The sequence below is a fragment of the Teleopsis dalmanni genome, chromosome 2 (genome assembly GCF_002237135.1).
Source record: "Teleopsis dalmanni isolate 2A chromosome 2, ASM223713v2, whole genome shotgun sequence".
Lineage (NCBI taxonomy): Eukaryota > Metazoa > Arthropoda > Insecta > Diptera > Diopsidae > Teleopsis > Teleopsis dalmanni.
Window position 1 is genome coordinate 4,835,758 of NC_051847.1, and position 19,693 is coordinate 4,855,450.

The 19,693-nt window shown below is 29.4% G+C and overlaps 2 protein-coding genes across 3 annotated transcripts in view; both read left to right on the plus strand.

Moving 5' to 3' along the window:
• The first annotated feature begins 4,218 nt into the window (after positions 1-4,218).
• On the plus strand, positions 4,219-9,495 carry LOC119681561 (alkyldihydroxyacetonephosphate synthase). The gene is made up of 5 exons (XM_038094797.1): positions 4,219-5,435; positions 6,664-6,750; positions 7,191-8,376; positions 8,448-8,552; positions 8,772-9,495. The coding sequence occupies exons 1-5, from the start codon at positions 5,263-5,265 to the stop codon at positions 9,186-9,188; spliced, it is 1,968 nt and encodes a 655-aa protein (XP_037950725.1). The 5' UTR covers positions 4,219-5,262; the 3' UTR covers positions 9,189-9,495.
• Positions 9,496-17,922: 8,427 nt separating this feature from the next.
• LOC119685540 (KN motif and ankyrin repeat domain-containing protein 1) overlaps positions 17,923-19,693 on the plus strand; it is a 45,436-nt gene continuing 43,665 nt past the window's right edge. For both annotated transcript variants that reach the window (XM_038099846.1, XM_038099847.1), the window contains exon 1: positions 17,923-18,350. The gene's annotated coding sequence lies outside the window, so the exon portion shown is untranslated. The remainder of the gene's footprint in view (positions 18,351-19,693) is intronic.

Consider the following 19,693-nt stretch of genomic DNA (forward strand, 5'->3'; position numbering starts at 1 on the left):
AGCGATCCTCAGGGACATAGAACTTATTTTATAATTTTTCTGGGTTTAAAGTTTCGGATATTCATTTTCTTCAAGTTATTTTAAACTGCTTATAAACAAATTTTTTTGATCGTCTTCTAAGTCGGAATCAGCTTTTAGAAAATTCTTGGTCATTAATTAAAAAATTTTGTAATATACATATATATGTATGTACCTGTGTAAGTGCTTACAATTGTTTCTTATAATATTAGTTTATATAATTGAAGTTGAAAAAATCATATTGATATTGATTTTAATGAATTTCTGCATCTTCTTAAAGTGTTTTTTAAAAATAGTTCTATAAGGTTCTAAGATTTATGATGTTAGCGACAATGAATTTTTTGGACCCTACAAGCCTTACATAATTATACTGTTGGATATAATATAGTTTAACTATATTAATTGAATTGTAAATTTTATAAAACATATGATGTTATTAAAAATCATAAGATATTATTAATATTATGAAATGGGAATTTTCACTATGATCTGGGAAACCATTGTGCTGAGGGGGCACAATGGACTTGGAATATTTCCCCAAGTGAAATTTACTTCATAAATTAGTAATTTATGTAACCTACATTACAGAGTTACATTTTTTCGTCTGATAGAAGATCTCATTTCGTCTCCTACCCTATCTACAAGATATTCAGGAATAAGTTTATAGTTCTGTAAGGTGATAATTTGTCGCACAGTGCTCTGCCAACATTTCTCTAATTAGATGCCACTTATTCCTCTTAACATAACGACTTATTTTGAGGAATTCAAAATTTTTATAGCAATTCTTTTTTCTAGAAAACTTTATTTAATGCAATAAAAGAAAAATCCGTGGGTTCTTTTGTGTCGCAGTTATAGATTTATTTTCAGTGCGACTTATGATTATTTTAAGTGACTATCTTAACTTTTCGTATTCGTGTTTTAAGATTTATAACACCAAACGTGTTAAGAATTGATTTAATGTTATCATAAATTAATAAGTGTACACTGGTGTAGTTTGCAATAGAATGCACTATTGCAATGGAGCGCCAGTACACTTTGTGATAATGACAATAGTGTGGGTACGGGTTTCGATTGTCTTCGTCAGTATTCTTAATTCCCAGGTGTTGCATTATATACATAAAATCACTTTTCTATTATATTATGTTATGTAAACACACAATTATGAACAATGGGTGAGTTCATTCTATGTCTTTTTTCATAAGTCGAGATGTAATTTCTCCGATTCTTTTATATGTAACCATACGTTTATGTAACGTACTTATTTTAGTACATATGTATATGTTACTGTTTTTCTCAGAACTATAGTGACGTAAGTAAGTATGTAAGCAGTTTGTAAAATATATAAACGTCAAAGAAAAACGAACTTCATACTATTATTAATTGAATAAAATTTTAAAATCAATAAAAAACAAATTTTACTTTTGTGTTATATTTTCCATAGTCATTAAAAATTTATTGCTTGGCGTAGATAATAATATACCTATATAGTATCTACTTTGCTACTAAACGTAAACACCAACCTAAAACTACATCCAGAACACACCACCTGCATAACTGATAAACGACCACATAAAATCAAAATTATGTCAGAATGATAAATTTAAACTTTAAAATACACTTTTTAAAATAAAATTAATTTTTCGTTTGTTATCAGACACGAATTTATCAAACATATTGACTAATTCCCAGACAAATCAAACTGAACTTTGATTAGAAATTATCTTAAGAGTGTTTTTATCGACTTTATAATAAAAGTTATAAAGGCATAATAAAGTTTTTTATAAATATAATATAGTATAATATAATATAGTATAATATTTATAATATAATATATAGTATATAAAAAACAGCTCCATTAACCTGAATACCTTTAATATTATAGTGTTTGTTTAATATATATAAGGCACACTTTGTTATAAAGGATAATGATCATTCGTAGGAGGTTACTTTTTAAAATAAAATGAAACTAGAGCAACTGTTATGCAAATATCAATAAGACTAAATTTTTTTCTTTTTAATTTAATTAGTGCTATTAGTATTCATAATATTAAATTAATACTGTGAAATTATTAAATAGTTTCTTAAAATGAATATTTGTAATATTTTAAATTTCGATAAATAACAAACATTATTGCTACAGTTAAAAACATAATAACCAGCAATTATAAACAAACTAGATATTATATGTTATCTAGATCAATAGGTAATACAATTATATTACCCCTTTAACTACTAATACTTATCTAAATTACATACCATTTTTTACATGCCTTTAACTGTCCACTCAGTGTAATCACTCATTGGCACTCATTTCTTTAATACTCAAAATTATGTGTCAGACTACATTTCCACCACTTTAGGCTCAATGACACACATGTAATGTCATATGCATGTATGTTAATATACAGTTGTTTCGAGCACATGGTATTTAATTTTTAACTCCGTGGGTCAAAAATAAACATGTAACATGCGCTGCTAGTGGTAAACACTCCCTTCACGATATGACACAATATGCCGGCATTGTTTATGATATAAAGCGCATGCTTGATGTTTGCACTCCATGAGTGTATGAATGAATTTTAGCAACTTGAGCATTTCGTTCGAGTGAGTTTCGGCATTGAGTACAAATATCCTAAAATATTCATACTGAATATCTGCTGGATCCTTCTGTCCAAACCAAATATTACTTAAAAGGATTTATACCTAACAATCGTTTTGATTTTTAAGGATAACAAGAGAGTTATCCAAATTTTAATTCTGAAAGTTAATGTAAATAAAACAGATTTACAATTGAGATTTTGACCAAATATATTATTTAGACCTTGTTATGATGAAATATTTCGAAATACAATATCATTCAAATATTATCACGACTTATTGACAACAGCTAGTCCATAACTTGATGTATATTCGTCTTCAAAAAGTTGATGATTTTATGATTCTACACCTTCGCACTATAATAAGGTAAGACGTTTTGGAAATTTCTTGCATAACATAGTCAAAACAGAAGGTGTTACGTAGCTTGTTATATAAAGACACCATATTATTGACACCACATATCTTCCATACTCATATCTTTAATTTCTCATCACACAAATTGGAAATCATATGGTTGTAGCGATTAGACTTTAGCAATTGATGGTTTGTCTCACTTTGGTCATTGTGAAGAAAATACGAGTCTAGCACACTTCCAGACTAATTCGCCCACCATAAAGTGATTGTTTATATATACAATAAATATGTAGGAAAATAAATTCCTACCGATGTAGTAGAAAAGATAGAAATTTGAAAATTGTGATAAGATTTTGTGTATAACATAAAAAAAAGAGGGTAAAATTTGTACAACATAGTCTTAAACCAGTAAAGTGTGTTTAGTAACCTCCATGAACAATTTCAAAATTAAATAGATTTCCGCATAGTATTTGTAATATATAATATAGTAGTAATCTGATTCGTCAACAGAGTCTGATTCTGGGTTTATCACAACTGATTTTTTTAGAAGTCTGAGCTGGAACAGCTGTCATCACTTTAAGATTGTATAATATAATAGAGGACATAAACAATTAAAACCAGATAATTTCATCTATAATGCTTTTGTGGTCTAAATGGTTAAGCCTTTCCATTCAAATATCGATATTATCAAATTCTATTTATTAGATTTAATGATTTCTTATATAAATATTAGTCAGAGTCATATTTATTCTATTTATTAGATTTTTTGAGATATTTTTATTGACTTCTCATACATAAATATTAAAAGACTCTGAGCTTCAAATTTGACGGGGTAGAAGTATAATCCTTGTTACTTGCGGCCCAAAAATATTACTGACAAATAATTAAATATTAGAAGTATTTCCAAAATGAGCAATACTTGAAATAGCTGTATGATCAGTCAAAAATTCTATTAAAAGTAATTTTCTTTGCAGTAATTGAGAACAAAATTTGAATTCTTGAAAAATGACTACTGGTAAAAGTCGTACTTTAAATGACTCATTCAGGTTGTCCACGTGGGTAAATGGAACACATTTATTATCACATTATTTTCTCACTAAATGATATTTTATTTAATTATATTCATAGTGCAGTGTGATTTAAATAGCGGTATTATAGTTAATAATGTTAATACAAACGCTCGTTAACGTAACAATTTTTGTTTTTCTTTGAAACTGCAATTAAACATTTCGAATCATGCAGTAGTTTTATTGCCGTTCTTGATATTTCAAACCATGTTCCAACATGTTTGTTTCACTGCAACTGCTATGAACAGCACAGATCTCGCAATACCTACTCAATATAAAGGTAATTTTCTGTATTTACCAGAAAAGCCATAACTCTTATGAATCACGATAGTCTGACACGTCTCTAGCTGAAAACTCTTCTAATTTAAATATTCCAATATTATTTCCAGCAATTCTCGGTTTCACTTCGCTTGCTGCTTGCAAATATCGGGTTGCATCACTAGTTCAAGATCATTATCTCTAGCTCTAGCCAATGCATATCAATAAACCGATAAATAGTAATAATAAAATAGCAATTGGACAACTTATTCCCACATTTTCTTCTGACGTTAGTCATTTAATTGCAATGTGAAAACCCCCGGGTAAATGCATTTTTTTCCACATCAAGCGCGAATAATCAGGCGGTACGTTGCAGTTTTAAAAATTCAGTTGGCACACTTCTGTGTAAATATTTTCCACTCAATATTTCTGTCGGCGGAGCATTTTCTGAACTGAGCGTGTGAATATTCACTCAAATAATTTGTACACATGATAAATGTTTTCATTTAATTTAATGACAAACGCTCCCCCATTTTCAGATAATTCAGTTAGAGTAGAATTCGCGTCGAGTGTGCAGTGATTTGGTTCGTGAAGTGTGGAAGAGCATAAATACATAAGAATTCGTTGACACACTTTCAGTATTAAAAATAATCTAAGAATTAGAACACACCAAAATTCCAAAATTAAATTTAATTAAACAAATCTAAGTAAGCTTTAGTTTTAGTGTAAAGCAAAATATTTGCAAATAGTGCGAGAGATATATTAAATTAAAAACCTAAAGTAGCCTTCCTAGCGAAAGGAATTCGGGGTGAAATAAAAAATCGATTTTAATTTGTGCATGCCTATTAAGTTACTCAAGTCTCTAGCTGGTGTAACTTTTAATGGTAAAACGTAAATAAATAAACAATTTAAAAAACAATTGCAAATAATTTTAGAACTTTATCTCAATATATCATTCACCGCAAATATGAATGATTGTATAAATAACTTTACGAGTACATCATCCACCACCCAATCGCCAACAAAAACAGTGACAGAAAGTGCAGAAAAAAGTACCGGTACCTCCAGGCAGTACAGTGGCGTCGACATATTAGATAAGCGCGCTATAAGGACAGTGGAAAGTGTCATACCTAAAAAGAGGTGAGTTTATGGTGTGTGGTGTATGGTGTGGTCACAAATTTAAATGTCAAGCATTATGTGTGTTGAATATTATTTTCTATGTTAACCATGCAGTGTTGATTTCTTAGCAAAAACTGTTTGAAAATATCTTCAATGGAAGATGTTCAGAAAGACCGTGTGCGAGTTCGAGTAAATTGATGGTAAATTGAGGGAAATAGCAAATTATGTCGATATGGCAGCGAATCTTGGTATTTAACAGAATTTCGAGTAGGGTAAATGCTTAATAAATAAATAAATAAATTAGAAAATTTTTAATTAAAAATAATAAATAAGTGCAATAAATACATAAATAAATATTTACTTAAGTGCAGTGCATTTCCTAATAAATTTCAATTCACTTTACCACAATTTTCTCGAACTTGTACACGGCCTAAATTACTTAAAAAGAACAGGAGTTTTGTGTATATTTCATGTGAATGCAGTAAAGTAGATTTAAAATATACTTAAGTTTATTATGTTCATTATATGTGCATAAATCTTAATAAATAAATAAACATATTTCAGTTCATGTATATGTGAACTTACATGTTTTTTACGAAATCAAAAATATTTTTAAACGTCATAAAGTTTTTCTTTTCTTAAATAACACATGTCTTGAATGTGTATATGAAAAATTGATCGTGTTTTTTTGATAAATTTTTGTTCTTTCGTTAAAATTAAAATTTTTTTCTGATTGTTTTAAGAAAGATTAGATAAAATTTTTACTTCTTTTCGTTAAGTCACTAAAAAATGGTGTAGATTTTTTTAAAATTTTAAGCGCCGATATTACAACTTTAATTTTGAGTGACTTTTTAGTGCACAATATCGAGCACTTAAGGGTTACTTACTTTAAGTAAGCATTGAAAACCTGGCCGAAAGTATTTTAAATGCAATAAAGAATTTATAAATACATTTGTTGTTAATGTTTTTAAATCAAATTCAATATGAAAACATAATATAATGCAATTTATTTTAATAAATCTTATTGTTGTCTATTTTTATACTAGTGTATATATATATTGCTTCAGTATTTCTTTAAATCCGAAATGACAGTTTCGGAGTGTATCTGTGTATAGTCAAAAAGAAAAATTATCTTTTGTAATTTAAAAGTGATTAAATTATTTTTGTACTCATGTTATATATAATATGTTAACTACTTATATTCTCAGGATAATTACTAATTACTAATAAATATAAATCCTAATTTTAGACAAGATGTTCTCAAATGGTACGGTTGGGGCTACAAGGATTCGCAATTTTATTTGGAAGATGATTTAATTTGTTTCAAAGGTGATAAGTAAGTAAAATAAAAATAAACTTTAAAACTTAATGTTTATAGTAAAGATAATAAAGCAACCACGTCTTGTTAATTGGTTTAAACGATATTATTAATAATGGTCATTATTGTGCTTTTCACTTCATATAAAATAATTATTTTAATATAAATAATAGTTCGCGTGTTTAGAACAGTAATCATTTCTGCACACTATGTCTATTGATTTAAGTAATAGGCTATTAAAGCACCCCGACCTAAAAGATCTATTGTGCGCTATGTCTATTGATAAAATAAAATGAATATTCCAGATGTACTTATTAGAGCATGTACTTTTTATAAATATAAACATTAATTTTACTATAAATAATCTTCTATTCATAGAATCTAATTATTTTGTAAACTTAAAAATTATTTAATATTTTTGTGTCAGACTATTAAGACATGTTATTTTATTATTGCAGATATCCACTAGAAGGATGCGCTTTGCCTTACTTTACCGATTGGGTGAGCAATAAATTTAATTTGAAAGTGAATGCCAATACCCCTTATCCAGAATTACCAAAAACCTTTCCTAAGCCCACCGTCAATAAGGAATTTTTAGAAGAACTCAAATCAACTGGAATATCACATTCACTTGAAGGTGAAGATAGACTTATACGCTGCCACGGTCAAACCCTGCATGATATATACTATTTATGGCACAATAATTATAAAAGGATACCTGATGTAGTCACTTGGCCACATGAACATATAGATGTCGAACGCTTAATAAATTTAGCACATAAACATAATGTTATGGTTATTCCTTATGGCGGTGGAACTTCAGTTTCGGGTTCTATAACATGCCCTCAAGATGAAGAACGCATGATTTGCGTACTAGATACATCTCAAATGAATCGTATGCTCTGGCTTAATAAGGACAATCTGACTGTGTGTTTTGAAGCTGGAATTGTAGGCCAAGATTTAGAGCGTGAACTACGAAAGCTTGGATTGACCGTTGGTCATGAACCAGATAGTTATGAGTTCTCAACACTTGGTGGCTGGGTAGCAACACGTGCATCCGGTATGAAAAAGAATGTGTATGGAAATATAGAAGATTTGATAGTACGTGTGCGCATGGTAACTCCTAAAGGAGTTTTGGAACGTGAATGCAGTGCACCACGTGTATCTTGTGGTCCAGATTTTAACCATGTTATTATGGGTTCAGAAGGCACACTTGGAGTGGTTACAGAAGTGGTGTTGAAGGTGCGTCCACTACCGCCAGTTAAACGATACGGTTCATTAGTTTTTGAAGATTTTGAATGCGGTGTGCAATTCATGCGTGAGGTGGCACGTCGGCGTTGTCAACCAGCTTCAGTGCGTTTAATGGATAATGAACAGTTTGTTATGGGGCAAACGTTGAAACCAGTCAAGGGCTGGTTTGGTGGTATGATTGACTCCTTTAAAAAGTTTTATGTTACCTCAATAAAGGGCTTAGACTTAAATAAAGTTTGTGCTGCCACGCTACTCTTTGAAGGAGAGTTGGAAGATGTGCAAAGACAAGAAGCACTCATCTGTGAAATTGCTAAACAGTATAAAGGTTTTCCGGCAGGTGGTCAAAATGGCGAACGGGGCTATATACTAACATTCGTGATTGCTTATATTCGGGTAAGTCAATCTTAATTGTTTTAATTACTTTGTGCATAATACTCTAATCGCTATCCTCTATATTTTTATAGGACTTTGCCTTAAAACAAGAAATCGTTGCTGAATCCTTTGAAACTTCTGTGCCATGGGATCGTTGTTACAGTTTATGTCGTAACGTCAAACGACGTGTTCAAATGGTAAGTTAAAGTGCAAAATCTTTTATGAAATATATGTACTGAATAGAATTCATTATTATCAGCAGATGTAGTATAGAACAATGTAATAATTTTTAATAATACTGTCATTTAAATGGATAGAAAAAGTTTTATTTATTTAAGGGACACAATTTCAAATATACAAATATCTGTATATTGTTTAATGTACTATAATAATATAGGTTTGTTTGTTCTTTACAGGAATGTCAGAATAAGAAAATTAACCACTTCATTGTATCCTGCCGAGTCACGCAAACCTATGATGCTGGTGCCTGCATTTATTTCTATTTCGCATTTAAACACACAGGCATAGCGAATCCCGTCGATGTTTTTGAATACATCGAAAGCAGAGCACGTGATGAAATACTTTCTTCAGGTGGCTCTATATCCCATCATCACGGTGTTGGAAAAATACGTCGACAGTGGTATCAGCAGACGGTTTCAAGTACTGGTTGTGATTTGTATTTAGCAGCGAAAAAACATTTGGACCCAAAGAACATCTTTGCTTTAGGAAATCTTTCGAAATTATGCGAAGGAACGTCAGAATACAGCAACGAAGCACTTATTGCGAATACGGGCGACATTAGTGACCTTACAAGCATCAAATCTAAGCTATAGAAAGATAGTTTATGTATAAATTAAATTCCTTTCTTAACAATGGTGTTCTTGTTTGCAATATTAAAAGTATTATATTTTCCTTTAACAATTTTCCTAATTAGTATTTAAGATACAAAACTTTAAATGTATTATTTTGTTACGTTGATTTCATTTAATGTCATATTGTCATTAATTTTTGGCATCTTATTAATCTAGTTAAAAAAAGACTTTCATATTTGTTTTAATGTTTCGTTGGTGACTGCAATTCTTGACTTGATTTATCTTTTATGATAATAGATTTAATTGAAATAGTATTTAGTATATTTAATTTAAGCTGCTGTAACTAAAAACCAAATTTAATTTTAAGCTTTGAATAAAAACCCAAGTTTTTTATAGAAATTATAAAATTTCGTATTATTTATTAAAAACTTGTATTCGATTATAGTAAAGAATAATAACTATATCTCAGTTTGATTATATAGTTAGAAAAAACACAATTCTCGGTAAAAAACTACGGTTGAAGTTTTTGACTTAAGAGCATATCAGTGTTTCTTTAGAAATTTGGATCCCTGGTTGCTATACAGATTTAAACTAGTCTTACTACAACTACGGGTACTGATTTAGGTAACATTATTTCCCAAGCATATATTATTACTGTATTGGTGATTACTCTGCTGTGCTGTAACAAATATTGTTTTTCAAATAGACAATACAATAAGTATGTATAACCAATCTTATACTATATTATATTATATTATAATTTATTAGTAAGCATCACCAATAAAGGGAATGGAACCACTTTTCTAAGTGCTATGTAGAGTAATGACTCATTTCATTCAAAATAATATCTTAAAATACCATGCGAATGAAGAAACTTAAAAACCGATTCATAGGCATAGAAAATATCGACATAGAAAATAGAAAAACTTACACTACTGCTTATTATAATCTAATAAAAAGTATTTGGGACTACATAATATACATTTGAGCCAGAACTATAAACTCTGATGATATTTCTATGGCGAGTTAGGCATATTGCTTTATAAGGTATGTCAATTCTCGGTGACTTGCTTCAAAGCAAAATATTACTGGAATTGGACTATATATTTATAATAAACTTGAAGTTGAATAGTTTAAAACTTTAATGAAGTTAAAGCGAAATGGCTTCAAAAAGAACTGCAATAAATCCATTATTCAAAAGCACTCCCTTACAAAATATGTTAGAATATAACTGAAATGATCCAGTGGTAAGTACAGTGAACTTTAGAATAAACATACTAGCTGCTTATTTTATTTTATATATCTAAAAGAATGTTATCGTCTCTTTACTTATTCGGATATTTAAAACCACTCTTTTTTTAATCCGAAAGCCGCACATAGGTCTGAAATCAAAGACGTGTTTATAAAAGAAAATATACTTAACAAACTATCTTAAAAAAATTTATGAGTAAAACAACTACACTTGCAATTTTAATAAATTGAACTTCTTGAGTACCTAATCATTTTGTAATGATTGTTGATATCAACTCTATGTCGTACCAGAAACTGACTTTAAGGGTGAATATCATTAAGTTGGTTAAAACTTTTCATAAATGATACTCGTTTGAATTCCTACAAAGAGATTTTATGAAATCTTAACAAAAGATGATTGCCAGTATTATATTTGATATTTGAATTTGATTAAGGTATAACTGAACAACGTCAATTCTATTAATATGCATCAGGAAGAAATGTCTCTTTGAGATGGTTAAATTAGATAGTATTGTAGGATTATCAATAACCTTAAATTGTGTTCAGATTATAAGATTTCTCCAGATATAGTACAATCGCTCTCGAAAGCTGTGGTCTATAACTACTTCTATTATGTGACGATAATAATTATTTGTGGTAATATAATTTATCTTAAACTATTCGGTAAAGAAACGGAACAGCAAAATGTTCTTTAAAATTTGACAGTTTTTCATTTATTCCGCATAACATTATGAATCTAAGTCTCTAGAAATTAGTCACTAATTTTTTAATATATTTTTGGTTAGAAAAACAGTGTTATTTATATTTTTTAGTACTGGTTTCACAAAAGTGGCTTGCATTCCTAGTCAACAAAGACTTTTTTGTTGTCATTCTCCAATTGTAGTATGCATCTTAAATTACAAGATACTGACGTACTTTATTTAAAATTATTTTAATTTCTTGTATGCTAACAAAGCTAACAACTTGACATATGAGCTTCAAAGTGAAATAATCCAGCTGCACCCTGGAGTCCCATCTTCTAGACTTTTTTGTTGGATAAACTTAACATAAAATCTGAACAACCGCAGTTGTTGGTAACAAGTCAGCAATAACAACATTCGATGCACGAACCAACAAAAACAACTTCAACAATTACTGGAAATTTTGTTGCATGCGATACTAATAATTTTCATACCCTACGCTTTTTCAAACTGAACTGACTGAACTTGTGATACTCTTCATACGATTCGTATAACTTAAACGAAAGAACAATGTATTATTATTGTTGATGTTTATTACACAACAACATGATGATAACATTGCAGTATGTACTTTATATAATAATATGCAAATATCTCCCAGTAGTGATGCCGATTGTCTTGAGCAACAGAATATTGAGATCAAATTTAGTTGGCAACAAATAGACGTCTTACATTTGCAACTTAACTAAGGCACTGGTAAGTTTCTAACTTGAACTTCTCTTTACTACTCATTATAACGAGGATTTGTGGACTCAAAACGGCTTTCTTAGCTAATTGAGGAAGATCTGATCCTCCCTCTACCACAAATAACTAACTAAAGCACTATTGTAGTGCACTTTTCTGTTTTGTTTGAAAGGTGCATTTAAGTCGTTTCGAATTAAATTAATTTATTTTAAAATTTAGATATATGTATATACACTTAAATGCACATACATATAGTATATATTCACTATACGAATGTGTGTTTCATATAATTTGTTGTAAAACTTCGTTAGATTAGTTACGGTTAGAATTGAGAAGAAGTTGTGAGACATATCTCAGATGACATTTAGTTGGTTAGGTTACCTCATACTTTATTAGTATTAACTAGTAGAATTCGGTTTATCTGAGGTCTATGGCCTGGGTTTCAATTACTTTATTCATATTAATGTGTTAATTAGAAAATACATATAATTGATTACCACCTATATACAAATATGAATTAAAGTGCAATACACACATATGTTAAAGGCTGTGCGAAAACTAAAGTAAATGAGAGTAAGAAGATTTGTTAATGATAAAATTAAAATGATTAACCACTTACTTATTTCATATGAGATGACATGTATTATTATAAAGTGTAATGAACACCAATGATGTCTTCATTTTTACAAAAAAATGAATTCAATATATTTAAGTTCCTTTATTGCTATTAGCAATATCACTAAAGAACTACTACAATAGAATAAAATAATTGAATAATAATTTATAAACTTTGTTAATAAAAATTTTCTAAAAACAATATAAGATGATACGAGTGCTTCATTAAAATAATAACGCCTACTAGTTCCAAAAAAATAGTTGTACTCCAATGAAGTCAGTATTCTTTGCTTACCCAACCTTTAGTTATGTAGAAGATTTTATCTCAAATCTCATCTTGTTTATACAATAGCTCAGCTACGATGGTGGCATAAAGATCACGATTTTGTAATTTGCAAAATTTAATTCAGAATTTTTAAATAAAAAATATATAAAAAGGTGAAAGAATTAAAAAAGAAAAACGAAAAAAGAATTTAAGAAATGTTATAAATAATTAAAGCGTTAAGTTCAGATCGTAAAAAAGAAATGTATCCAATTAACCCGAGTAACCTCAGTAGTTGTGGGTCAGATTAATGCACGCAACTTTCAGGAGAGAAGCTTTAAAAACCTAGCAAAATACTTTTATTTAATAAATTCTGTTAACTATGAGAGGTTGTTAGAGAAATCTAAAATCTTTTCAGTATATACGAGTATACATGTAAGTACGCGAATACGAGCAACTGGCATTTTTAGTAAACCTCAAGACAAGATAGTTGTCGCGCTTTGCAAAGGACGCAGATTGTGTGTTTTAATTAAAAAGGTTTCAAATCTTGTCACTGCACTGCAGAACGCTGCAGTTTTATTATGGGTTTGCCAACAAAAACAGTTATAAACAACTGTTTTTTTTTTTATTTTTGGTACAATAAATTAAGAAGCTACAGGAGATTCTGTACTAGCGCTAAAAGTATTTGCATGCATATTTTTTTTCTATAAATGGCGTGTCTAATTTACGAGTATTGTTTATGAAGATTATAAAAACCCGTTTCAGAAGACAGCTATCATGATTGTCCAGGAACTTGAATTTTACCTTTGAAGTAGAAGAAGACATGTTGAGACAAATTTTCTGTTTGGTACTTAAAGGTACTCGCAAATGGCAGAATTAATCACTGTGCTCGATATCAATAATTTACAAAAATAATAAGGTAGGTTAGATCCACTTAGAATAATATTGAAAGTATTAAGAAAAAAATGAGTCTCTACATGAATTCAGTATTTTGTATACTTTAGCAATAGTCACGTATCAATATTAATTTCTTCATCATACTAATGCTTTATGCAGAGTTAAATGGTCCGTATAGATTAGTTTCATATTATTTATAGGTATGTCAAGTTGGTTGAACTTAACATTAGAGGCTTGTCGGTTAATTAATTATATCTCTAACAGAAATTAAAAAGAAAATATGTATATTATGTATGTTTGTAAAATAAAATAATTGAAAAAACCTCGTTCCAAGAACGTGGAAAAAAGGAAATCACCTTTACCTATTGTTTAAATTAAAAAACTTGTTTCTTTATTAAACGTAACTCTCGTAATTGTTGAATTAATTAAATTATTGACCAGAGTAAATATTTTGAAATTATTCAGAGTTTTGAGATAGTTTTAAATATCTGAAATACAGATCGCTTACAGCGTGCGCAATTTATCTCAAACAACTTTATAAGCCGCTCAAGATTTGAGTATTATTTTCCATATTAATTCCGATTTTTATTTTATTGAGTATATAAAAAATTGATATTTCCGAGTGATTCTCAAATCAATTGTATATGACCAAAAGTGTGCCATAAGCGAGTATATATCATTAGAATAATTATATAGTATAATTATATAATAATTATTATACTAACTAGAATTAGTATAATACTAAGTTCCTTTTACAAATCCAAACACGTATCTTATCTGTATACGTCATAGTTTCGTAAAAAAATTAATAAGCAAATGTTGAATTAACCGATGATTACCAATAATCTTTAAAATGACTTGTTTGTCTTTAACATTATATTCTTATATAAAAGTCATATTTATCTATTGAAATTGTATATATAAAAGCTTGAGTTAATATGAGATATGATTAAGATAATATTATTATTATTATGCTGGGCCTAGTTGAGTCGGTGCACTTGAGCATTTTTAGTCTCTATTAACTATGAGGTATGCTCATAACCCCTCTCTACTTCTTTAGACCAAGAAATAATTGACCTCAGATCTGCACACCTCGCCGAGGAGCCTGTAACCATTCTGAGATTTGATAACGTGGTGTTGGTAAGCCCGTCAGTTTGCGTAGATAATTTCAGGGCTCTATCCTTTATGTATTTTTGATTATGAACTAGTTTATAGTGAAAAAAAAAATTTTATGACATATATTGAAGTACGATATAGTACGGATTTGTTATTTTAAGTTAATTTATGTTGAGGTAAAGTTATATTTTCAACCGACTATAAAGTAAAATTTTTACTTAATTATATTAATGAACTGTATAATTTGTGAAAAAAAGTAAATCATCCCTCCATTCAGTCGTGTTTCAAATTTGTTACAAAATAAATAAAATATCTTCATATGCCTTTCATAGAACCTATAGCAGTTTAGAAACTTAAAACAAACGTTGTTGTAAAATATCAATAGTCTTTATGTGTGTTCGATTAAAATTAGTATTGTTAATCCAAGGATGGTACTGTAGATCTTATAGGTCACGACGTCAGATTGTCACTTACAACATCTTGTCTGAATTTATTTTAAATATATCAATGTTATTTTAAATATAAATGAGTTCTTAAAGTTCATGTAAATTAAACTTGTGATTTGAGAATCGACAAAAAAAAAAACAAATTATTAATTAAAAATTTAAATTAAGAAATTACAATCTTTGTTTTGTGCTTCATACTTAATTATTTAAACAAAAAATTAGTTATATTTATATTTTACACTAAAAGACTTTTTATCTATCTAAGAGATTAAGAGACAGATATCATTTTCAATTACAATTTAACACCCACAAATGTACTTGTGATTTTTTTTATTTTGTGGAACTTTCCTTCAGAGTAGAATGGGTTTTAACAAAAATGTCAATTGACTGCGCAGACGTAGCAGTAATTAATCGCAGACAAAAGCATATGCAGTCACTATAATGAGTGTTGAAACTATCAAATTACATATCTCATATAAAAATGTTCAGGGAAGTAGTGGGGGTATATGAGGTTGGGACACGCAGTCTCCGCAAAATACTCTAAGTATTAAGCCACGTTGTGAAATTGTTTATAAATGGGGTTTTCTTACTACACTATGTTACGTGCATCTCAACTGAGAGAAAGACATTTTTAATACAAAAATGAAGATGTTTTCCCTGAATAAAAATCAAAGTCAAGCACGAATATTCTGTTGATAAATTGTGTTTTTAAATTAATTTCAAATAATTAAAATTTTATTGCATCTTTAAAAACGTAAACGATATTTTTAGTTTAGGGAGACCTTGTAAATGGGAAATTTAACAAAGAGACGGAATTAATTTATTCAACTGCATTTGTCGGTGCACGTTAAGAAGATATAAAAATCTCGACTTAAGTTGAGTTTGAGCATTCGAGTTACATGAGACAATTTTTTTATGCGGAAAAAACTGACTACAATAAGAGGTATCAAGTTTTTTCGAAGAATATAAATCATTCACGATAAAGGCACGCTTTTGTTAGAATAAATTGCAAATAAAAAGCTTTACATTTAATCATTAAGCGAATATTTATATTTGAGAATAATTTTATATAATTTGTTGAACATTTTTTTACACTCTTATACAAAGCGTTTAATTTTCGAGGTAGATAGTAGTCCTGTTCTAGCGTCAAGACACACTTTTACAGAAATGTGGAATACATTTTTTTTTTACATAGTACTAAGTTTCACTATCGTCATTCACTATTTTGATTCTATTTTGATCTAGTCATGATAGTGTAAATTATAGTTAATAAAAAAGTTTATTATTCAGGAATTAAAACGCACAGCTATTCTGTTTAACAATCAGATCATGCAAATTGATTGATAATTGTGATTGGTGGAATTGTTTGGAGTTCTTCTCAGTGTATTAGAATGCATAATCATATTTATTTTTTAATATTTTAAAAATGTGTTAATTTCTTTGCCTATGCTGATAAAAGTGACAGTTGGCAATCGCGATGGAAATCTGTCACAGATTTCATCTATGTTGACACCGTTACAATTACAACTAGCAACAATGCAGTTGTATTGGAGATTGGACGAAGAATTACCATTGCAAATAGGAAAAAAACTCTGCTGCTATTTAGTATCAGGTCCTGTAATTGGTCAAGATCCTCAAGAAAGGGAGCTCCTAAATTATTGAGTCGCCGCCATGCATGAGCTGAGCGAAAACATAATAGATGAGAGGCACTCTTATCGTCTTCCCCACAGCTGCGACAGATTTGATTGAAAAGGAGACCTAATATTCTAGTATGGTTTCCTAGTTTACAGTGTCTTGTAAGTAAACTTACCAAAAGACCGATACCGATAACATAGTAGCTGAGAGGCACTCTCATCGTCTTCCCCACAGCTGCGACAGATTTCATTGAAAGGGAGATTTGTAAGTAATAGTTTACAGTGACTTGTAAGTAAACTTACTAAAAGACCGATATCTCTACGGGATATCTCAATGAGAATTTTGTATATTCTTTTATCGGAACTTGACCAGATTGCATACAGACGCCTGCATATCGTTGAGTTTTCCCAGCTTTTATTGTAAATTTCAGTACAGAAAGAACTCAGTAACAATTTGCATGAAATAATAATAATACATAATTAAAAAATTTGTTTAAAATTTTTTATATGTATGTTCTTAAACTGTGCATGTTGCTATTTGGTTAGCATCATTGCTTCGCAACATATTAAGACTATCAACAAATAAGTTCAAATTCATTGTTGCTGCAACAGTCTGCTTGTGTGAGCTATGAGAATATAAATTCACCACATTTCTGTTTAAAATATTGTAATAAAATGCGAAAACAAACACCGTAAAATGTAAATATGAAAACACAATTCAACACAGCAAATGTTGCGAAGCAAATACAAATACAACAACAACGCAGGAGGCAAAAGCAACTCAACACGACAAAATGTTTGTTTACCTTTGAAGAGACGAAGACGGCATCGCACAAAAGTAAACACAGAATCAACATTGAATTCAGTAGAAAACAGAAAATCGAGTGTGAAGTTTGGGTCTTGGCTTGCGTCGGTGAAGAAAATGCATTTTTGAAAAATGCGCAATTCATAGAACGTGTTTAGTATTTTGAAAATGGGAATGTAAACATGAATTAGGAATTTATAGAATTATAGAATTTTAACTAATTGGCAAGAAATATTAATAAAATTGCCCAAATTAAATACGGATTTAAAAAAAAAAAAAACAAAAAAATTAAGTGCCTACGCGTTTTGATCAAATTTAGTTCTGTTTGATGATAATTTGTTTATTTGGCGATCTTGCATTTTTTGGACAATAGCTGCTTTGTGAATTTAAAGTATCTGCAATTTTTTCTGTGGCTATTGTACGTGTACGTGTGTTTCGTGTATTGGAAAAAGTTGCTCCACCATTTTTGTATCTCAGAAATGTGTCCGCACTTTATATGCGATGCTGAGCATTTCTTTTGCAAGCAACTTTTTGCCGGCGTGTGTTGAACTGTTCAACGTTTCAGTTGTTACGGATGTGCGGTACTTGCAACACGTAGGATCGGTTTCGATATTGAAAAGTGGATAAGAAGTGCTTTCATCTTGGGCACGTCTTACGCATTTGCGTTACTGTTTTTTGTCGGTAATTTGCAGCTGTTGATTTGGGATTTCTGCTTCAAAGTGTGTCGAAAAAGGTGCGTGCGTATCTTTTGTCTAAATTTTGTTAAATTTTATCTCCACAAACATTACAAAAGGGCTGTAACGAAAAAAAAGACAGGTGTTAATGTTTGCAGTAGTATCAGTATCTTCCATATTATTGAAACATGTTAAATTTAATGTGGATTCGCTTAATAATATTGTATGGAATTAATGTTAAATGCGCACGGCTTAAAAGCATTTGTCAATTTACTCAGGTGTTGCAATTTGCATCTGTTATCTTCTAATTTGTATGCAATTCTATGTATAGAAAAAGTTTTCAAAATGCCAAGTGTTAAGTTTGATTTTTGTTTAAAGTGTGGCAAGAAAACAAACTGAGTTTCAAATTTATAAAAATAATTAATGAATAAAAACTAAAGAAATTTACAATATTAAAGTTAATAAAATAAGCTATGATATTTTGTGTGATATAAACACTATAAACAATTGTAACTAAAAAGTGTATATACAAATATATTTTTTTTTGTATGCAAATATTCATAAATTCAAGATCTTTGCTGACAAAACATTAATCATTTCGGATTTTGAAATGAAAAAAAGTCTCTAAATGCACAAAATTTAATTATTAAATTTTTATAGTGTTTTAAGGTAAATAGAACATAGGACTACAGTACATTAATGTTGCTGTAAATCTAACGAGACATTCTTATATTGAAAAAATATACCAAAAATCAGGTTCTGTTCAGTTTTAAATTTAGTATATCATTTAATATTTTCAACACGTAATTGTGTCAATATATTTTTAAATTTTCGTATTATAAATTTATTCCAAACACAGTTGCTACTCTTATTTTCTTAGCATATATTAATAAAATACAAAATTTTTAACTTACGCATAAACATTCAGTGTTATCCTAAAAAATGACTATATATAACTGAAGCTGTAGGTCTTGGTTGTCACTAAAACTGGTTTTTTACGTCTGGATACCTGTACATTTTGCTCTGCTACACTTTCACTGAAAGCTCATTATTGATTTTTTGTCATTAACTTAATATGTAAGGTGTTCTTATTCCATCAACACGTAATATTCCCACAAGAATGTTGAATGGCACTTTGTATAGCTGAGTGTTTCCGGGTTTAAGGCCGCTTCTGTAAGGTTTAAGACTAGAAATAATAGTGTATAAATAATAATTATCGATATTTGCCAAAGTTTGACTCAAAACATCACTTACACTCGCTTTCAGTATTATGATATCATTTTTAAAAGTTTTTATTACTTTTTACTTCATTTAACTGCAGTTCCTTGGAACTTTGGCCAAATATATGATCGCAATTGCATTTGTGATTGAATGAGATTACAGATATTACTATAAATAATGA